The sequence below is a fragment of the Caloenas nicobarica genome, chromosome 7 (genome assembly GCF_036013445.1).
Source record: "Caloenas nicobarica isolate bCalNic1 chromosome 7, bCalNic1.hap1, whole genome shotgun sequence".
Taxonomy (NCBI): Eukaryota; Metazoa; Chordata; class Aves; order Columbiformes; family Columbidae; genus Caloenas; species Caloenas nicobarica.
Genome location: NC_088251.1, coordinates 23,681,650 through 23,702,362, shown reverse-complemented (window position 1 = coordinate 23,702,362; position 20,713 = coordinate 23,681,650). Strand labels below are relative to the sequence as shown.

Here is a 20,713-nt window from a genome sequence, read left to right as displayed (position 1 = left end):
CCATGGTGCTATTCTGTGCAGTCTGGAACAGCACTGCATGTATTCATTTCTGTTTTGAAGGGAAAAATCTTAGTTCTCTGTATTCCTGGAAAAAGCAGATCTGCTTCCCTTGTGCTGGTCACCTTATGATCTTCTGTCACTTTCCTCTAGCAATGCTATCCCAAGAGTTATCCAGTAGCGAGCAATTTCATCAAGCTGCAAGATTTACATATTGAACTGAGATGCAGTATACACCTATGTAAACTCTAAACTCTTAGGAAATAAAAAAAGGATCAAAGGGGAAGGGAGAAAGGTCAGACAGACAATCTGGATATGAGATAAAGTTGAAAGGAACATGACCTAAAGCTTTGGCAACAAATCTATCTTTCCTCTCTGTTTAGGGGGTAGAAGGCTTCTGAATTTTGTTTGCTCCAGTCACTCCTCAGTCATTTGGTTAAATGGAGGCAACAAATGCACTAGATACGTCTGTAGGATACATCCCCAGTTTGTTGTCCATTCTGCTCATTAAAACTCATAAAATTCAACTCCAAGAGAAAATAGGCCCCTGCTAAAGCTTTTAAGGATATACCTGGACATAAAAAGATGCTAACCTGTTTTGCTGCATTGGGATCAGCAAATGAAAAGGGGGAAAAATGTTGTAGTCCAACACGTACAAGAAGTCACCCAAATGTGAGACAGAATCAATGGCTGGGGACTTTCCAGAGGTATCTTCCTCCCACCATGCCTTCTGCGCACCTCTATCTTAGCTGAGATTTACAGCAAATGAAATAAAATAAAATGAAATAAAATTTCAGCCATAAATTAGCCCTCTTTTCATGCTCAGGATTCCCCATTCTCACCAGACTTCTTTTTACACAATCATTGCTGCGTCTCTAGCACTGGTAAACACAGGAAGAGCCAAGTTCTTCTACAGGATTATTTCATAAAGAAATTGTTTTTTCAACCCTACTCATCTTGCTCAGAAGACAGTTTTCTCCCAGTACCCCGTCTTCTGTCAATGTCTTGCAAAGGAAAGGGAACTGCAAAGATAAAATACTCATCAGACTTTCAAAATGACTACCCAAATTGGCAAGCTAAGCCAGACCAATGTAGGGTAGTTCTCATCTTAGAGCAGGTTCCGTAAAACAAATTGTAGTTTTCTACTAAAGTCCTAGACACGCAGAGGTAAAATATCTGGAGAAAGTTGCTGGTGGCAGTTCCAGCATCTCAGCAGAGCTACATAGCTTTTGCCTAGAGCTCATTTGCTGCACGTATGCAGTTCTGTACAAGATAATGCAGCGCATCATCGGGCACCAACCCTGGGGCCAAATTAATCCTTGGGGAAACTCCCACCAAAAACCAGCGGTGCAACCCAGGGCTGAGTTTGCCCTCCTATTTCCGAAAAGAGAAGTCAGCCAAGGACAGTATGGCCTAAGAGGCACACAGAGCTGGCAGGCTTTCAAGTGTCAAAATAGAACCAGCATCGCCGGCCACGTACATCCCGTGCTTCGCAGGCGAGACATAGACAAGAAAAACAATCAAGTTGTCTGGTGGAAAAAGCGGCTCTCCAGGATCACTGTAGCCACGGTGTAATTGTGATCAATCCGCATTGGCAAGTATCAGCTTTCCATGTGTGTTTGGCCTCACGCAGGCTGCCTGCAGAGAGCAGCTCGGGCAGGCTGCTGCATGCTTGTTATCGCTGGCGTAAATATCTCTGCCTTGTGTTACTGTGGCACAAAGCAGCTGGACCATTTGAAAATCATTTAAAAAGCACTATAAAATTAGAGCTCCAGTGCTCTTATTTTATGACTTTCATGAGCAGCCATTGCCTAGAGAGAAATTATCCTCTTTATTTTCAAGGCTAAAGGTTCTTTTAACATTCATCAAAACGAAAGTGCACCCTTGATAACACATTGAGCTGTTACTTATCTAGTACAGACTCTTTACCTTCTGCATAATATCACATTTGAGATCTCACTTCTTCATATACAACTCATTTCGTTGTGTCTGCTGTTGTTTTCACCAAGTGAATTTGCATAGTTTCAGGAGAGGCTGGATGATGCCCTGAAACATATTCTTTCCATAATTCCTAATTTTTTTTTAATTTCTAAAACAATAGCCTGGAGTGTTTTTGTTACTGATCCTTCTATAAAAATGGTCAATTACCTCTTCTGGCAGTTGATTTGCACAGACCAATTAAGCACTGTAAGCGAAAGATTTCCAAGGACATAAATAGTACTTAGGTGCATAACCTGATAGATTCCCCTTTCTGCCTTTGAAAAATCTCTCCCCCATATATACAAAAAGTTTTTGATAATTTTCCTTTTTTCATTCTTGTTTTCACAGACAGCTTCTTTACGGAACTCAGGAAAACGGTGAGTGAACCAAAGCAGCATGACTAAATGCAAACTGTACGAAGGGAAAGCCATTCTTTTGAGCTGGATTGACTGTACTTAAAGCTCAGATATGGAGGGTTTAGGAAGAGACACTGCATGAAATTCTCAGCTAGAGAGGCCGCAAATGGAGAATGGTGAGGTCCTGCACATCCGCTGTCCTGCAGCTCAGGAAAACCACTGTTTTCCTCTGTGTTGTTTAACTTGCCTTAGGTTTCTGTAAGAGACTGGTCACCTTATTATGCAGACATCAAATATAGATTGAAGATTAATAATTTACAAAGTCATAACCTTAGGTCTGTTCTCATTATTCCCTCTTTGGCCAGGATTTTGTCTTTATTTCCTCTGGAGGTAGCAGGCTGCATTCCTGTGCCAAAAGGTGGCATGCTTTCAGATCTCTGCAAGGAGAACTGGTTGGTGCTAATAGATCCTGCTGTGAAAGCATGTGCGGCCACGCAGAGGAGCTATAAAGTCAAGATGCAGCATCCTGCATGGAGGAGCTGTAGCCAGCCAGAAGACAGGCTGCGTGTGGGCGAAGAGAGCCTCGCCACCACGCCAGCACCTCTGCTGGGAGTTTGAATTTTTAACCATAGAGGTCTTGCCTGTCATCACCCAGTTTGTGATTCGTCAACAGGACGCTTAAGATAACGGAGGGATGAGATGGAGATATGTGGTAATCACAATCTTTTATGCCCCCAGGAAGGCAGAAAACAGGAAAGGTGTGATCAGCAGAACCTAGTACAGTCTGCTGTCACCTTGGATGAAGAAAGTGGGACAGGCATTTAGTAAGTCAGGATAAGAAAGCACCTCTGCTCTGTGGTGTGTTTTTCTGCTCCAACAGTCAGCAAGCCAGTAACCACCTTCCTGTGTCTGACGATGCCAGAAAAGGAGAAAAGGGCCCAGCTGAGCTGACCTTGCTCTGAGCTGACCTTGCTCTGAGCTCCTGCATTTCAGACCAGATTTGACCTTCTGGGTTAGGACCAATCCACCCAGCCTCAGCCCTTACTGTGGCAATGGTCAAGAATAAGTGTCAGGAGAAGGGCAGAGTTCAGTGCAGCACAATCACAATCATGTCACCTGTCTGGGAACTTCCTCCCTTCTGAGCTCACCTGCACATATGCTTTTTCCGTCTTAGGTATATACACCTCACCTAACAGAACAGAAATAGAAAACTCAGGTATACACACCTTACCCAATAGAACAGAAGTAGAAAATCCCTTCCACCCAGAGTTTTCAAGTTCTTGGACAGCCCTGAATTTGCCCTTCTTTTGGAGATAAACTGTATGGAGTGTTTTTTCAGTACTGTCTTCACTAAAAAAAAGGCGGGGGTGGGAAGGGGGCAAATGAACATTTGAAGTTAATGCTTTAGTGCTGAAAGAGAAGGATTTTCCTTTCAAACATGGAAGGGGAACAGATGTCTATAGAGTGTTGTTTCCCCCATATGCACACTCCTACTGAAACCTCAACATGCAAAGGGTATGTGCTTACTCACCTCATGTCCAGAGCAGGGTTAAGCATACCCTGGAGGTGCTTTGACCTAGATGATCAGTTGTTGGACTGGACTCGGGTTGTAGGATGTCTTGGATGAGGGAGACTCAAAGTCATTTTGTGCTCTGTTAAAACTATTCATTTTCAGGGAGGATTAATAGACTTCTGAATAGCAGGTGGGACCCTGTAACTAAGAGGAGGGCAGTGAAGGAGCAAAAGAAAGCTCTTGGATGGCAGCAGTGCTCTTGTGGTGTTGCCAGCAGCCACAGAGCTACCATCACTTGCTTTACTCAAAGGACGAAGCTGATTCCACTGCTAACCACACAACCAAGCTGGGAACAAAGTTGTTTTACCAAAAGGAACAATATAATGAACAATACCTTAAAAAGTCAAGTAGGATCAGAATCCTGAAGCGGAAGGTGTAAGGGCACTGGGGTCTGTGTCAACATCATCTCATGGGGCAAGGGTGTTCCTGCCCAGCTGATGGCTGTCCATAGCATCAGTTGCTTTTCCTCATTGTCACAACAGTTGAAAGTTGCTTTAAACATTTTTCTTTTGCTTCTTCACTCTTGATCCCTTGCCATCCTCCTCCTTGCTGCCACTGTTCAATAAATCTTGGTTGATAGTAAAAATATATTGCCAACTTGGGAATTAGATACTAGATGTTTGGTGCCCATGTTAGATAATGCGATGTTTAGCAATGGATATGGTGGACACCCGATTCATAGGAGACATGGAAAAGATGCCAAGGCAGGTTAGATCTGAAGGTCTAGCTAGTCAAGCATTCTCCATCGGCCCAGAGCACAGTCTAGGGGAAGATAGTGTAAGAAACAGGACAACCTGAGAGTGATTCTTCCTCTGTGTATCTTCTAGCTTTTGGCCTTCAGTAGCTTGGCTGCTTCCTAAACCTCATGATGTTTTTAATTACTGCAGACCAGAGAGAAGTTCTGGTCTGAGCACAAAACTCCCTAATTGCTGCCCCTCCACCCCCAACAAGCACCTGCCTCCATCAGCTCCAGCTGGGGGAAAGAAGGAGAGGCAAGTGGGGGGTAATGGGGCCAGCTGGGGCTGGAGAAGGGCTGGGGGCTGGTTTCCAGCATGACTGCAGTGGCCGTCAGACTTGCTCCCTCCTCGAACGAACGCAGAGGCTGCGGGTGGATAAATGTGCTAAACGTCCTCGCTGCCTCATTCTGCCATCAGCTACCGGCACCGCGGCAGCGCGCTCTGCCTCGCACTTCCCGCCGGCTGCGGGGGCGAGGGGACACGTGGTGGGGAGCAGTAGCATGGCTGGGGCCGCCACCAGGAGCCCCTGCCAGGAACTTCTCTGTGGGAGCCCCCGGGCCTGCTCGGTGCTGCCCTTTGGAAATCACTCCTGCTGGTTAGTAAGAGCATGATCGTTTTCACCGGCGCCCAATAATTTTTGCAAGTTTTCTCCTACAAGGGAAGCATCAGACTGGCTGGGGAGGAGGAGTAACGCCTCTGGTTAACTCCAGGCCCCCAGCCAGTCTGATTGCACTTTCCAAACCAACTTCCATCCTTATAAAGGATTTATTTCCTTTAAGAAAAGTATTTGAAGTGAAAGTGGCTGGGGAGAGAGTATGAGCAGCACGGACTCCTCCATCCAAGCCCTCTTCAAACCCCCTCCAGCTCCTGAGAGAGGCTTAGTCCTGGCCGTGGAAAAGGCTCCGCTGTGAGACCCGTGCGACGGAAGGGTCGGTTTTCCTGTGGAGAACAGGCAGGGGAGATGCTGTCTGAGGTGCCCACCATCACTAGCCCACCGCCTAGTCCGGCAGCTCAGTGCAGAGGCTGTCAGTGCTCGGGTGGGTTGTGCCACCAGCAACTGCCCCCCACGCCTCCCTCTTCCTGAAAGCTGGAGGAGGGGAATGTTTGCACCACGTTGGCTCTTTTCCTACTATGACTGGAGGAACTGGGAAAGGGAAGAGAAACATGCTTGGAAAGAGAGACTAGAAGACGAAAAGAATCACCCTCTTTTTCTTTTGGGTGATTGCATTATGTCCTGGACTCTGGTGTAGCCTGGTTTGTACAGCAGATTTTGCCAGGCCAAATCGCACCGTGCATATGAAAAATGAGCACAGTTACAGGCTTTTCTAATACAGAAAACCTGCATGGGAAAGGATACGGTATAGATCATTTGATGTATACACCCAAGTCAATACCAATTTAATTCATGCAGTACATGTCACATTTTTCATTCATCCAGCTGGTGCCATTTCTTGTGAATCAGTAACAGCTCCCTTTAAAAGCCAGTAATGAGTATGCTGTATATTTTTAAATCATTCAAAATTGCTTTCTTCTGCCATCTTCTGGCAATATGAAAAATGACAGAGCTTCAGTAACGGCAGTGTTGCTGTCCTGATCAAAGTGAAGGGTTGTCAGTGAAAGCAGTGTATAATCATATCATTTGGCATAATTAGAAAAAAAATACGGTCCTTCTTGCTTCTTTGAAAGCTTGCCTAATTCTTCCAGCTCTACTAGTTGATCTAGTAGCAATGGCTCACTGGTTATTCTGGGACAAAGTGTTTGTTTTGTAGACCTTGTGTCTGTGTCGTGTCTGTAACAGCGAAGGAGTTGCACGCGTAACATGTGAGGCTTTATCACTTTATAACACGACTTCATTGAGTGTACCATAAATATTTTGAAAAGAGTAATTTTTTCCAGTTTTGCTCTCAATCTTCATAGCTCCTTGACAAAAGACATCTTTGTTTCCTATGAAATCAGAGGAAGATCTTGTCCAACAGGCGTGTAAAGCTTTTTCTTCTACTGCAACAACTATTTCTTTCTGATGTCTCAATGTAAACACCACAAATCATGCCAAAACACCTTGCATTATTTGCTTAATTCTAAAACAAAACATTTGCAATATTTTTTTTTAAACGTATATAAGATTTAAATAAGACTAAATTTTGATTCCTGGGGTTTTTTACCTTTTCCTGCAATCACACAGAGGTTCTTTGTAAATGACTACTTGTGATTCTCACTCTCCTGTCACAATAGCTTTCCCACATAGTTGTGCTAAAAATATGAAAATGACAGACGATAATTTAAAAAAAAAGAAAAAAAAAATCCAAAAGGGGAAAATGCCAATATTTTCCCTTAAAATAAACTTGAAATTCAGAGCCAGTGAGAAAAACTACTCACAAAATTCCAGCCTGCAAACAGAACACAAATAAAAGCTGTTCAAAGCTGTGTTCATTTTCACTAGCACCAGCAAAAATGACTGCTTGGGATGCCAGGCATTGGAGAGAAAGGATGTTAATGCTATTTATAGCTCATGGATGGCTCCCATTACCATTGTACCTGAGAAGCTCACAGTCTTTAATGTATTCCTTCTCACAGCAACATTTTGAAGCAGAGGACAGCCTTTCCAGGGCTGTGCTGGAGGAACTGGGGTTTGCTTGAGGAAAACGGACAGTTACATTTGTAGCCTGTTCCCAAACCATTATAAACTGCCTCCAGCAGGCACAACCTCCAGCAAGGCTGCACCCCTCCTTGCAATCTGTGCTTGACTCTCCTCTGTGGGAGCCATGAGGCTGCAGCTTTGCTGGAGGCTCTTCCTCCCTCCACCATCCTACCAGCTTTGGCATCCATCTACTGTCCACACCAAGCCTCAGAAAGAGACATCATCAGAAAAAACAGCAGCGTAAAACCTGACAACATAAAGGTGAAAAAAACCCTTCAAAAACTTGCTGGCACTTAACAACCCTGGCTCCTGCCCTGCCCGACCAACTGTACAACTCAGGTGCCACCAACATGGTATCTGGGGAGGCAGCAGCACTGCACTGCCAGCTCCTCGCAGAGACAGTGCCTGGCAGGGAAACTCCTTCCCACCAGCCAGCAAATGGCAGGACAAGCTCTCCCAGTGACCCCGAGACTGGACATGGCACAGAGCAGCAAGGCGTCCCCCCCGCACCCTTGTCCCCCCATCCATCACAGCCCGGAGAGGTGGCTGCACACGCCGCCTCACCCACACCCCGGCTGGGCAGCTCCCTGGTTGCTTGCGCTCTGCTCTACCTGGTACCCCCATACCAGGGAGGAGCAGTAGGAAAACTACCCCCAGTTTTATTTCCTCAAATTCAAAATAAGAAATTAGGAGCAAATATTCACCAGACACACAACCAAAAGTTTGCAAGAGAAAGTAAACCCCAGATCTAGGTCTCACTGTTTCCTCTTAGCTGTTCTAATGCACCTCCTCAGTGGTCAACTCCTTTGATAACAAGTATCACCATAATTAAAAGATGACATAATAAAAAACAACAACAACAACACAATCCAAACCAAACCAAAACAAACAAAAAACCCCACACAAACAAAACATGATTTTAAAGTCAGCAATTATAAAATCTGAAGCAAAATATCCTGCTCTGCCCCAGCAAAGCTGAAGTGTATCCTTTGAAAGTTCTGCCTGAAAACACTTCAGTGCCAAAATAGATCTCTCACTGTAGAGTTTTGAAGTCTTTTTTCTCTTGATTCCACTGCAAAGAGTTTGTACAGCTTTGTCAACCTTATAAAAAGGTACCTTTCTCATATGTACCCTTTCAAGCAAGGCAAGGCAAGGAGCGCACTTCACTGCCTACGTTAAAAGTGCAGGGCGAGACAGCTCAAAGATACCACTGCCAAACGACTGAGGAATATCAAAATGCCTTTACTCATGCCTTCAAATACTCTGAAATCTTGCAAGCTTGGCAGCATTGTCAATTTTGTATTGACAGCAGCAGTCAGAGAAAAATAATTTGAGGAGTACACCAAAGAGAAGAAAAAAAGCCCCTTTAATCCACAGTCACACAAATCCATACTGCCTGCAGAAAGGCAAGTCCTTTAGACCCCCTTTTAATAGCAATATATTAACATCCTTGTTTGTCTTTCCTGGAGCTTGCATGGCATTTCCCATCCTCCCCCCGACTCTGGATTCTTCAACATCATTTGTGTCAGAGCTGCCCATAACTTACACCTATCGACAGCCCGTGACAACGATGCAATCTCGGCGCAGCTCTGGCTGTGACAGCACTCACTGAACTGTTAGCAATATCAAGGTCACTCTGTTTTTCTTGCTCTCACTGGAGCTCCTCTGCCCTCGGGCTGCCCAGGGAAGCTTTCTGCCTAAGCTCCTCACAAGCCACAGCCTCGCTGCTCCATTACTGGCATTATGTAAGATTAGAGTGAAGTTTCCACTATTAGAAGCAGTCAGCTGCATGGTGAGAGTGTGCTCTCCTGATAATAGCATCTAGCACAGCTATGGCTGCTGGCAGCAGGACTTAAAACTACTGCTATTTTAATTCAGGGAGAAGAATGAGTGTAGTCGAGATGTATCAAGGAAAACAGTAGTTTTGGGAGTTTCTAATTCCTAGCTGTGGTATCCTGGACAGGAGCGCCCCAGAAGAGAATTAAAGGGGAAAGCATCACTCTAGGCTTGACAGATATCCACAGCCGAGGCAGAAATTATGGCAGGAGCCTGTGGAGGGCAGCACTGCCTTGCTGGGGATGGTGCGTTGAATAGCCCAGCGATGCTATCTGCTAAGGTAATACTTCTTTTATCTCCTTTGAATCCGAAAGCTGCAAATGTAAAAGCTGTCGTCCTGCCACAGCCATGGCGTGTCACTGCAAGCAGGGCGCCACATTTTTCCACCTGCCTCCCCCATTTTCCAAGCATCCTTTCCCACAGCACTAGCCCTGTGCATGGGCAGGTGCCTCTTCCTTGGCTGCATGGCTCTTAAATGGGAGGGTTGGGGGCGATAAGATGGGGCCGGGGGGCTGGAGGCGGCATGGAGGTTCTCCCCCTTTGGAAAAATATAGTTTTGGGGTAATACGTGCAGATCCATTACATTGCAAAAGAAAGGAAATGCTCTTCAGGAGCACTTCAATGAGCTAGCAATAACACCCTCTCTCCAAAAACCAGCAGGTCACAGGTGAAGCTCCCACCACGAGCCCTAATCCTGCTGGCAGGGCTGTAAATCGAGCTTAGCAAGCTCTGCCCCTCCTCAGGGCTTGCCTGCCAGATTGTCCAAGGGCAATGGTGGCTGTGTGACCTTGCACGGGGCTGCCGGAAGGAGCTGTGTGAGAATGAGCAGTGGGAGACCTCACTGGGGCTCCCCACCTCACTCAGGAGCCCAGCTGAGCTGAGACGCTCGGGCTTCATCTCCACCTGCGCCACCCCACAGCTCTGCCTCTGCCTGGCCACGCACCTCCTTGATTTCCCATTTCACCTGGGACCTGCCTCCCCACCACAGGATCTCCTGGCTGCCCAAACCGCTGGCTGAGGCTGGTTACCCTCACCTGCCCTGCCCTCTGACTGCTCCCAGCCCAGGAACAGCCTCACGCGTCCTGGCCATCCCCGGGTGCAGGCAGCTCCGGCAGGGCAGCAGGCTGTCTCTGCCCCGTGCCAGCCCCTCCGGCCCCACGGGCAGTCCTGTGCCGGGACAGGAGGGCTCTTGTAGGAAGGAGCCTTTTGCTCTCCAGCCCAGCTCAGGCTCCTCACATGCAGAAGCTGGTACCTTCCAGCTCGGTTTGGAGGAGTCAGAGGGCCCCATCATAAATGTACAAGGCTGGATGTGAACGGAGGCGTCAGGAGGGAGAACAGGCAGTGAAGAGGTGTGAAGACTCAGATTTTCTCCCACCCAGTAAAACACGGCTGCCGGCACAGGGCGAGGGGCACGTGCAAGCTGAGCTGCGGGGGTAGCCATGGCGGAGACTTGCCGAGCTGCTCCTGCTCCTTCCCGGCGCTGCGGTTAAAGAGGGGGCTGTGTTTTCCAGAGCCCTTGGTCTGGCATCTTTCCCGGGTAGTAAATTCTCTTAAAAACTGAACCAAACAGAGCTTTAATTGTACATTCTGCTTTTCTCTTCACTCCAGAATAATGGCAATGGCATTAATACAGTGCTGCATTGAACACGTACCTGCACTGAGGCCGAGGGACCGATTCTGCTTTCCATTATTATGGGGCACTGCCTCTGGTGAGGCAGATCAGGATTTAAACAGCGAGCAGGAGCAATGAACTTCTACTGTTCCCTGCTGTTTGAGTGTGGGCAAAATAAAAGGCCCTAATATATGATGCAGTCAGCCAAGAAAGCAATATTGCTCTACCATGTGCACAGTCTACACCGAGACGAGTCCAGGATCTCATTTCTAAATTCCCATAGGTGCCTCATTTAAACCATCAGCCATAACCTGCTTCTCATTTTCAATACCACTTGGTATTAGAGCTGCAGTGAACTGCTGGTGAGAGATTCTAATTCCTGCAAACAAGCCCCTATAGGCTTGCAAGGAAAACAGAGAGTTCCCCTCTTGGTTGCCTGCTAGGTTCCCATCTGGCTGTTTTAACTTTGCTATTGCTTTTAAATGTGCCTGTTTCTGCACACGAGGCTTTCAGCTCTACCTCAAGAGACTCCTGGGTTCTCTTAGCATCGGATTCTGGCCAAAATGTAGAGACACAGATTGGGTCTTCTTAACAAAAAGGAAGATCAGATTTCACATTACAGTATCTGAAAGATTAATTCCACTTACATGATCATTTCCCTGTGAACCACACTTCTTTCCATCTGGATTTTTCCATCAGGAGGACAAAGAGCTGTAGTGTTAAGCAGTACCTGAGAGAAAAGAGCCACGAGTGTGAAAGATGAGTGCAGAAATGCTTGCTGAGAGAAAAGAGAAGAAAAAACCACAGAGTAGACAGCAATTTTAAATGCATCAAGAGGCTTCTTCAAATTTTAATTTTCATGTGAATTATATTCTGATCTCATACTTCAGTAATTTGGACCATTTCATGTATTGGATTTTGATTCAAGGAATTCAAGATTTTTGGCTCCAGGCTCTTTCTGTATCATGTTATTGTTATCTAGTGTTTGTGTTACTGTAATAACCCCGCAGGCCCAGCCAAAATCAGTGCCCTGCTGTGTCTGAGGCTACCAATTATATCATGTAAGACCTTGTTATTCAAAGACACCTGTCCCCATCTGAGCTACCACCATAAGCACAAGCAGAGCTGTGCCAGCTAGGAAGGTGCGAGCGAAAAGGATAGAGGAAAGATGACTTGGGGCACAAGTAATGCCCTGCCACAGACGACTCCTGGGGCTTCAGACAGTCATTTAATCTCTCTACAGCTTAGTTTGGTCTTTAGGAGACAAGGTAACCACTGTAGCAAAAGGGCAATGGGCTTTCTCCCCTATAGAAGTGAAAATTAGGGCTAGGCAAGCAAGTGGCTGCTCAGTTAAGTGTTCATTTTTAGGTAAACAGAACATGTTTTTCTCAATCAGGAACAAGCCACTTCATCTTGTTTTAATATTTTAAAAGATATTATGCAATGCTAAAGTAAAATTGCAAAACAAAAGTAACTTTGAATAGAAAAATGGAATGGGTCATTTTTTTGGAGATAATAAAATGAACTATTCCAAACCTACAGTATTGGAACGTTTGCTTTTTTCTTCAGAACTTTGCTGAGTTTTATTTCACTGGAATCTGCAAATGCAACACAAATCTGTTAAATGCTTTAGCCAATTCAAGTCAGTGGGGGTTATGTGTTTTTTTTCTCTTTTCTTTGCCAGAAAAGTCTTCAGTAGAAAACGATAATTGTTTCCAGTGTAGAGGGGGAAAAAAAAAAGTGCCTTGCAGACTGCAGTACTCAAGTGGCCAGATAATACGAGGGAGATCTCAACTAGGTTGTTGCAGAGGAGGTCCTGAATGACCAGGTCCCTCAGGAGCTGCCCGCAGCTGCAGGCAGACAGGGCGTGGGGTCCCTCGCAGCCCCCCAGGTGCTCCCTGCAGCTGGGCGCTGCTGGCCCCACAGCCACCTGCAGCGATCCTGCCCCCCGGGGAGATCCAAGCCTCCTCCATGGCATCTAGAGAGGTGACTCGGGCTGCACAGCTCAAAGGTGGAGCCAAGCAGGTCCCAGCCATTTGGGGTTCACCCCAGTGCTCTGGCTGTTTGGGAACTGATGCATAATGACAAAACAGTTTTAAAGCTTGTGCTACCTCGTATTGTCCCAGGGAAGGAAGGCAGTTAATACATCTGGACAGCCCTTAAAAGCTCTATCCCATCTCAAATATCTTCTCTAGGTAGAAGGGTTCAGGTTTTTTGTTGCTGCTGTTTAGTTTTTAACAAAAAAATATATATAGAAAGAATGAATCTAATTAGAATGTCTTTAGGTACTTCCAGGCTACAGTTTAAAAGAAAAGTAATCCTACCCAACTTGCATGGTCTAGATCTCTGCAGAAAACACTAGTGACTTTGCAAGACAGAATTTTTTTCCCCCCAATTACAGGGGCTCCTGCCCTCCTGCAGTCACAGGTTGTTTCCAGCTCTAGCAGCTTCTGGGAGCCACCCAGAGGTACAAATGTAATCAGTGTAATCAGTGGCAGCACTTTCACTAGCTTTGCAGTATCTTAAAGTAGAAGGAGGGGGGAACTCTCAGCAAAGTCCCTGGCCCTCGATTAAAAAATTCATATTACTTTCCTCATTAGTGCAATCATCTGCTATAGCTATTTCCAGGCTCACCCCGAAGGCCCCGCAGAGCAATTCAATTCCAAGGCCAGCGCAGCACGGAGCGGGTGCTTGGGAGGAGCTGTGCTTCGCGCTGACACGAGGAGCTCACTTGTCTGGCATTAGTCATGCGAAGCAAATGATGCTGACGCACTTTTTGGGAAGAGGACTAGTGCATGAAAGGGAGCTCTGTTGCAAAGCACCTCCCTGGCTGCAAAGCCTGGAGTTGCCTGCTAAATTTCACCAGCACCAAAACGGCTCAGTTCTTGGAGGCCAAGAGAACCTCCTCAAAGTCAGGTCTTGAACAAGAGGCCTCACAATGTAATTCTCTCTGCTAATAATCTCTTTCCCTCTGCTAATCATCTCCATTACTCTAACTAGCTGACAGGCTACAACAGGCGTTTAAAGCAGTGGGGGCTAAGACAACTGAAAGTTTAGTATCCATCTGCTTACCTCCACAACTTCAGCTTTTAAACATCTGCAGAGACTGAGCATCAGCCACACTCCTTGAAAATGAGCCTGTGGTCATATGAATCTCCTGATGTAGAACCTGGATTATCTTTTTCTTTATTTCCTTTTACTGCTTTAGCTTAATGTTCTGCATCAGTGAAAGTACAAACAGGTCATCATGACAATGCTGGCAGTACCTCTTGAGCATAGTGCATGACTTTTGCAAGGTAGTAAAACTTGTAGGGCAATGCACAATATCTTTTTCTGTGCTGTTCTTCGTGCTAATCTGTGCTGGGACTGCACAACATACTCCTTTACCAAAGATCTTGCTGTTATGTGCCCTGAAAAATTTGTAGGCTTTTATCCCTATACTCCTCTCTACTTCCCTACGTTCTTTTCCTTCTTCATTAAAAGTAGAACCAGTCAGCTTTTTTTACATTTCTCCCATCATTTTTATTGTGCTTTTCATATTTTGCTTATTAAGTAGTTACCCTAGGGAGATTTCCTTTTTATTGGAATGTACAAAAAACTGTAACTGCTCTCAACATTCATGGAGAGGAGGAGGGAGAATGAAACAGGGGAAGAAAATTTCGGCTGAGGTCACAGAAATAAATTTGGTGTGTTCAATAAAATGCCTTGCATCATTCCTACTTCTTTTTCTATAAGCAACGAGATATTCTCTCTTGCTTTCTGCTTATTCCCCAAATCAGCCTACACTGTTAAAAATAGCATACCTGGATGTTTGGACAAAGTTGTTGTTTAGGAGTGACATCCGTCTTGCTGATGCTGCTGTGGGGCAGGGGGCAGACTAGATGACTTCCAAAGGTCCCATCTGCACTTGTTTTCTGGAATTCCTGAGAAAATAAACCAAAATTCTAGACTGAGACATTCAAGCATTACAGGAAAAGCTGATGTCACTTAAACTTTTGCAGAATAAGCACAGGCCATCAACTTTGGGAAGAGTTCTACTGTGGCTCCCATGTTGATTATAGCTTTAATACCAATAAGCAACCAAACAAAGAACATCAATATTCTCTAGGGTCAAGAACAGCAATTCAGGATAATGAGATCCTGTCAGGAGAAATGCTCCTGAAGTCTCAGAGGAGGGGCTGCTTGGATATCTTTGAACCTTTGCTCTCGACTGAGCACTGCTTCAGGCTGGCCTGAGCTTCCTGGGTCTAAATCAGCAAACAACATTGCAAAAGGGATGCCTGTATTCCACTGTATGATCTGTGAGGGAGAAAAACAGTCCTAAATGGGATTCTCAACAGGCCAACAAAGCCAGACCTTTCAGCTCTAAATTTCCCAAAATTCAGATGTTCTTTTTTCTCATGTGCCAGGTAAGTGCCCTACCTCCCAGGCAAGAGGAACAGCCTCTCTCTGCAGGCAAATACCTATCACATTATTTATCCAAAGTGGAACAGCTCCCAGAGGAGAGATTGAGACAGACAGATGCAAGTATACCAGCACAGCTGAGTGTTCAGGATTATCCACCTGAGACAGAGGAAAAACTGGTTCAATTTCTCTCCATTTCTATTCATATACACACATAGACATATGAATGCTTGTGAAAATTCTTTCTTATGTATACATATGTGCATACATGTGTTTAAATACATCCCTATAAACACAAAGAAATTGTACACACAATTTATATATGTATACACATACACTATATGAATATGCCTTATATACACATCCTAAGATTTCCACTTTGGCCCTATGTGTGGGAATAGTGCAAGAATGGCGAGGAGGGGAATTGCAAACACGCTCAAGCAACTGCAGCTGGGTTGTAGAAGAACACGTAAATCACAAGTAGAACCTCTGTGTTTAGATAACAGGCCAGTGAAAAAAGTTGTAAAGGCACCTTATCATATATCCTTGAGATTCCTGTAGGCAAAGATCAAAGCAGTGTGGTAAACTGCGCCTGCATGAATTCCTATATACGGGCCAAAACAAGCAGGCTTGTTGGTCTTCGCCAAGGGCTGAATTCTGCAGCGCCTGCATCTCTGCGTTTGCGACCTCTGCCTGGGAGCTTAAGTGCTGTTTCAGAGATTCCCTGATTAGAAAGATAACAAAAATGAATTTGTTCTTTGCATTGCATCTGTGGCCCCTGGTTGTTCCTGCGACCTACCTGCGCTGGCTCACACACCCTAGAAGCTTTGTAAGTATAAGTCAGACCAATGATTCATTCTTTCAAAAACTTCCAGTTTTAACTAAACAGAATCAAGTGTACACAAACACTTTGGTAGCTCTCCAATATCAAGTATGGGAACTTTCCTGTACACACTCTCCAGCACTATAGTAACAGAAATAATACCTGCACCTATGAGGTTCAGCCAGTGCTGCCTTTGGGTGGCACAGGATGTTCTTTTTTAAAGTGTTACTTGACAAAAAAATAAATCGTATCGTCTTATGCTGCTGCTTTCTCAGGGGATTCATTACATGCCTGCAGAGTCCTACCACAGGGTCAGTTCTGCTCTCTGGATGCTTTTAGCAACACTTGCAGGCCCTGCTGCATACACCGGTTACGATAATGTAATGCTATTTGGAGGGTAATGAACAGGAGAACTTTCTAGGGAATATTATTTCTGTATGAAAATTTCCTCTTAATTCATTTCAGGAAAGCTGTCTCTGATATAGCCTGAGTGCATGCAAGAGAGGAGCAAGATGCCTCACACCAGAGACTCTTCATCTCCAACTAGCAGCACAGGGAGCAGAGCTTCCTATGAAACACCAGCACTATCAGACCTCCAGAGGCTCTTGTGGTTCAGAGGAGGGTCTGATAATCATGTGGACGAAGTCTGGCCAAATATTTACCTGGGAGATGCGTAAGAACATATGGTGTTATAATTAAGCTGTTCTCAGTCCCTGGGAGGAGGAGGAAGGGGTGTGGTGCACTGGGAAGCAGCTTTTGGATCTGCAGGAATGTTTTTGTGATATGGGCTTCCAAAACTGATAACATAAAGAGTCATGAAAAACATGACTTACTAAAGGGTGACTTACTCACCGTGTGTCTGAGTTGGGTCTTCTATATTCTGTGAACCACAGCGGATTTGGCAGAGTAAGAATTATTTGTATTCTAAACAAAAGTCCTCAAAGAACCCATCCCAAATTGGTGTCAACTCTGAGATGTGTTATCCACCCTGGAAACTGCTCCAAGGCGTCAGACAAGAGCATGGTTGCCCTCACATTCAAATAGGAGTAGCATGAGCAAGAGCCAGATGGAGGAGGACCCAAGTGAATTATACAATAGGGATTTTGCCAGTCCAAATCCAAACTTAGTTTCAAAGATGGTAAAACTGAAAATATCAAACAGGCATTTTCAAGCAAATATCTATTCTTGTGACAGCTTCTATTTATTGCCATTTTCTGGTATTTGGATTACTGCAGATTACATAGATCATCAGCTCACTTTTCCCAGCTGTTTCTCCTCATGAATACATCAGTTAACGATCACAGTTTTGTGGAATAACTTCAGTCCCAGTTCAGGGTGGGGAGGGGGTAGAACCTGGCTGGTGAGCATGATGCAGCCACTTCAAGTCCAAACTAGGGATGAGGTGCTGCTGCGTGTGTGGGTTCTTGCCCTCGTGACCCACGCACACTATGAATGAGAGGTTAGCTCTAGAACTTGCTAAACGACTATTTAAAGGAAAATCTTGACCATATTATACAGTAAGCCATGTTCCCAGGGATTAACTGCTGAGAGGCATTTGCTTAACTAAGAGTATCCCACCGGCAAGTCTGTGCTCTTGCTGCTTTCCACAACACCATATCACATTTTTCATGTAGGCTTCTTGAAATTTGCTACTCTGTAAGCAAGCTGCAGTTCCTGCATCCTTCCCTAGCAGGAGGAGGTGCTAACTTTAAACCAGGCTATTTTAGGAGAATGTTAGGAGTGTTGCCAATGAGCCCTTCATGTCTTTCAACAGGTGGGCTGCTAGGAGCAAAACTACTCTTCAAAGCCTCAACATTACTCATATCCTTAATGCAGCAGATGGGCCTTATAGCATCAACACAGGAGCCAAATATTACAAAGATCTGCAAATAGAGTACTACGGAGTAGAAGCATTTGATGATCCTTCCTTTGATATAAGTATCTTTTTCTACGATGCTGCCAATTTCATAGGCAAAGCCTTAAACACTTCAGGAGGTAAGGGGGAGGCAAAGAGAAGATTTGGGAAGAAGTTTCAACGTGAGCCAAATGGCTTCTCCTTGCAGTAACAGGCAGCCAGCAAAGCTCAGATTCGGCATAGGGTTCAAGGAGGCACATGCAGAACCGCCATGCAGAGGATGGGAGGAGGGTGCCTATGCCACGTGCTGCAGGGAGGGTGGCCGTGGCCAGATCCCCAGGGGCTGGGGAGGGCTGGCCGCCCCAAACCCCATGTGCTGGGAGAAAGGGCCCGCTCTAGGGGCAGAGTGAGAGGCAAAAGCAGAGGTTCTGGCACTGTGGGTGCTCCCCCGCGGGTCCGTCCTGCGGGAGCTGGCAGGATCCGTGTGCCTCCACACACCGCACACCCCGGCAGGGGCTCAGCCCCGAGACCCTGCCCGGGGCCGCAGAGCCCTGTGCCCGCTCCCGGCGCGCTCAGCTGGGAGCAGCCGCGCTTCAGCGCTGGCTTAAAGTCTTCACATGCTCAAGTGCTTCGCAGAATTGAAGCTTTATTCAGACTGTCTATTAAGCTAGAGAAGCAGTAGAAGTTAATGAACTAAGTCAAAAACTACAAGCCTGACCCACAGCCTGCTGAATTTTGTCAGCAGACTTTGGATTATGGCCTAGTTATCATAATTTCCATTTGTTCCAGAGTTTGCTCCGACTCTGACTGGCTGCGAGATCTGCTGCTTTCACTGGAGAGCTTTATTAAATCCCCAGTTAAAGCTCACACTGGGCTGCTGAGATACAGTAAATTATGAGTCCACTTTTACAGGCAGACTTTTCTACAGAGTTTATGGGACTTGTCAGGGATCACAGTCAAGGCTGGGCCAAAATTTTCTGCCAAAACTGTTTTTTTTCCACAGAAAACTATACTATCAAGTTTAGACAGAGCAAGCTTCTCCTTCCATAGGAAATTTCAACTATTTTAATCTGAGGCCTAAGTTAGATGCATGTGGTCAGTATGAAATATGAACTTACTGGAGAAAAATGGCACAATCTTATGCTGTCTGCCAAAACATGAGTATTCACTAATCATCACCATTGTTTTCCCAACTAATTTCTAGTAGTTTTTGTCTTCCCTGTGTCCCTCTTGCTTTAGAAATGCTAAAGTCCACTCACCTTGCTGTGCCTTTTCATTTACAGGTAAGGTGTTCGTTCATTGTGCCATGGGGATAAGCCGCTCTGCATCTTTAGTGCTTGCCTTTTTAATGATCCATGAAAACATGACGCTTGTGGATGCTCTGAAAACAGTGAGTGCTCACAGAGACATCTGCCCAAACTCAGGGTTCCTCAGCCAGCTCCGGGACTTGGACATTAAATTAAATGAAGAGAGGGAAGGAACCAGAGAATCTGCTACTAAAGAGTTGTAAAAGAATATTGCTGAGAGAGAACAAAATGTTATTTGAGTTTCCTGTATCTCTTTTAAACGAACTGTAGTTGTAAACTAAGGACACGAGTTTATGATACACCAGAATCCATGTTATTACTAAAAGTAGATTTTACCTGATCTTTCCATTTTGCAAAATCCTCCCAGATTATGTTTACAATTGGTTGTATATTGTATCTCTCGCTCTCCACCTTAAAACATTGCTCTCTGCTGGTTAAAAAAAAAAAAAAAAAGAAAAAAAAAAGATATCAGGTTCCACTTCAGAAATAGCTGTGTTTCAGCAACTAGTGAAGCCCATATCACTTTATGAAGTGTTAGGCTATTTGAGGTGAAAGATGCCATATTATTTATGCTACAATAATGCTTAGAAGTTTTCTTATGAATCAGGCCCACACCCCTTTGCTCCCTGTATCTGAAATGGTTTGTATTTTGCGACTTGAATCTGGCACTGGTTAGTTCTTGCTTTTACAATTGGTGGAGCCGCTGAGTTGGGAGTAAGAGGCTGTTTAAAGACAGAGCAGCTGGGAAACAACACAAGCCACTCTTTAAGAAATTATTCCAGGTCCGCTTATAGTATTTTCCCTTTAACTGTTCATTAGATATATTCTTCTTTAGTCCATAAAAAGTACCTTTGTTTGAGAAGGCATTCAAATAATGTTCGTCTTCCCTAGTAAAATCCATCCAGGAGATGCTGTAGAAAATGCTTCTGAAGAGGAAGGTGGGCTCCCAGTTGAGGCTCCAAACATCTGCATGGGCAGTGGGAGCGGGTGCAGGAAAGCATTTGATGACAAAGTTAAAGGGGTCCCAAATTTGCCTGACAGTCCAACATTATAAAACTTGGGATTTTCTTTCTCAAAAATAAAGGTCATTAACATTGCAACATCATGTTCTGTGGCATTTGCTTTTGTGAGGGGACTCAAGTGAAAACTGAAGGGACACAGGAATGGCAAGGGAGGTGCTGACAGGCATCAGGCTTTCATCTCTGTGTCTCTGGGCCACCATAAGAGCATTCAATAGCTACTGTCATCTGATGGATCAGTGCTGCCTGGAAACTATGTGAAGCACATCTGGCTCTCAGTTCCCAGCGGACAAACATTCACAGCACAAAGCCAGCTTGGGGATGGCAGTTGTTTGCATTCCTAGTACCAAACTCAGGAATGCAGAGGCATGAATACTCCCCACCATGTGAGCTCGCTGCTCAAGAACAGCACAGCAACAAGGGAAAACATTCCTTGCCATTACCACTGCTGTCTACAAGGCAGATTTCTGCCTTCAGGACAGACAACTCAGTGCCTTTTATAATACTCTTTGGCAATATCTACATCTGCTATGTGGACCAGGCTATAGGAGCAAGAACACAAAGCAGAGCATTTGG

At 45.2% G+C, this 20,713-nt stretch overlaps 1 protein-coding gene across 1 annotated transcript; it reads left to right on the top strand.

Annotated features, from left to right (window-relative positions):
- Window positions 1-1,450: 1,450 nt before the first annotated feature.
- Window positions 1,451-20,015, top strand: LOC135991088 (dual specificity protein phosphatase 13B-like). The gene is made up of 5 exons (XM_065639363.1): window positions 1,451-1,591; window positions 2,326-2,354; window positions 16,422-16,629; window positions 17,731-17,951; window positions 19,095-20,015. The coding sequence occupies exons 3-5, from the start codon at window positions 16,451-16,453 to the stop codon at window positions 19,319-19,321; spliced, it is 627 nt and encodes a 208-aa protein (XP_065495435.1). The 5' UTR covers window positions 1,451-1,591; window positions 2,326-2,354; window positions 16,422-16,450; the 3' UTR covers window positions 19,322-20,015.
- Window positions 20,016-20,713: the final 698 nt, after the last annotated feature.

What these genes read in the sequence shown, in the direction of transcription:
- LOC135991088 (XM_065639363.1), top strand. Translation starts at nt 16,451, where the DNA reads ATGCAAGAGAGGAGCAAGATGCCTCACACCAGAGACTCTTCATCTCCA. An exon ending in AATATTTACCTGGGAGATGC is followed by an intron (nt 16,630 to 17,730) that starts GTAAGAACATAT and finishes GTCTTTCAACAG; the next exon opens with GTGGGCTGCTAGGAGCAAAA. An exon ending in AGCCTTAAACACTTCAGGAG is followed by an intron (nt 17,952 to 19,094) that starts GTAAGGGGGAGG and finishes TTTCATTTACAG; the next exon opens with GTAAGGTGTTCGTTCATTGT.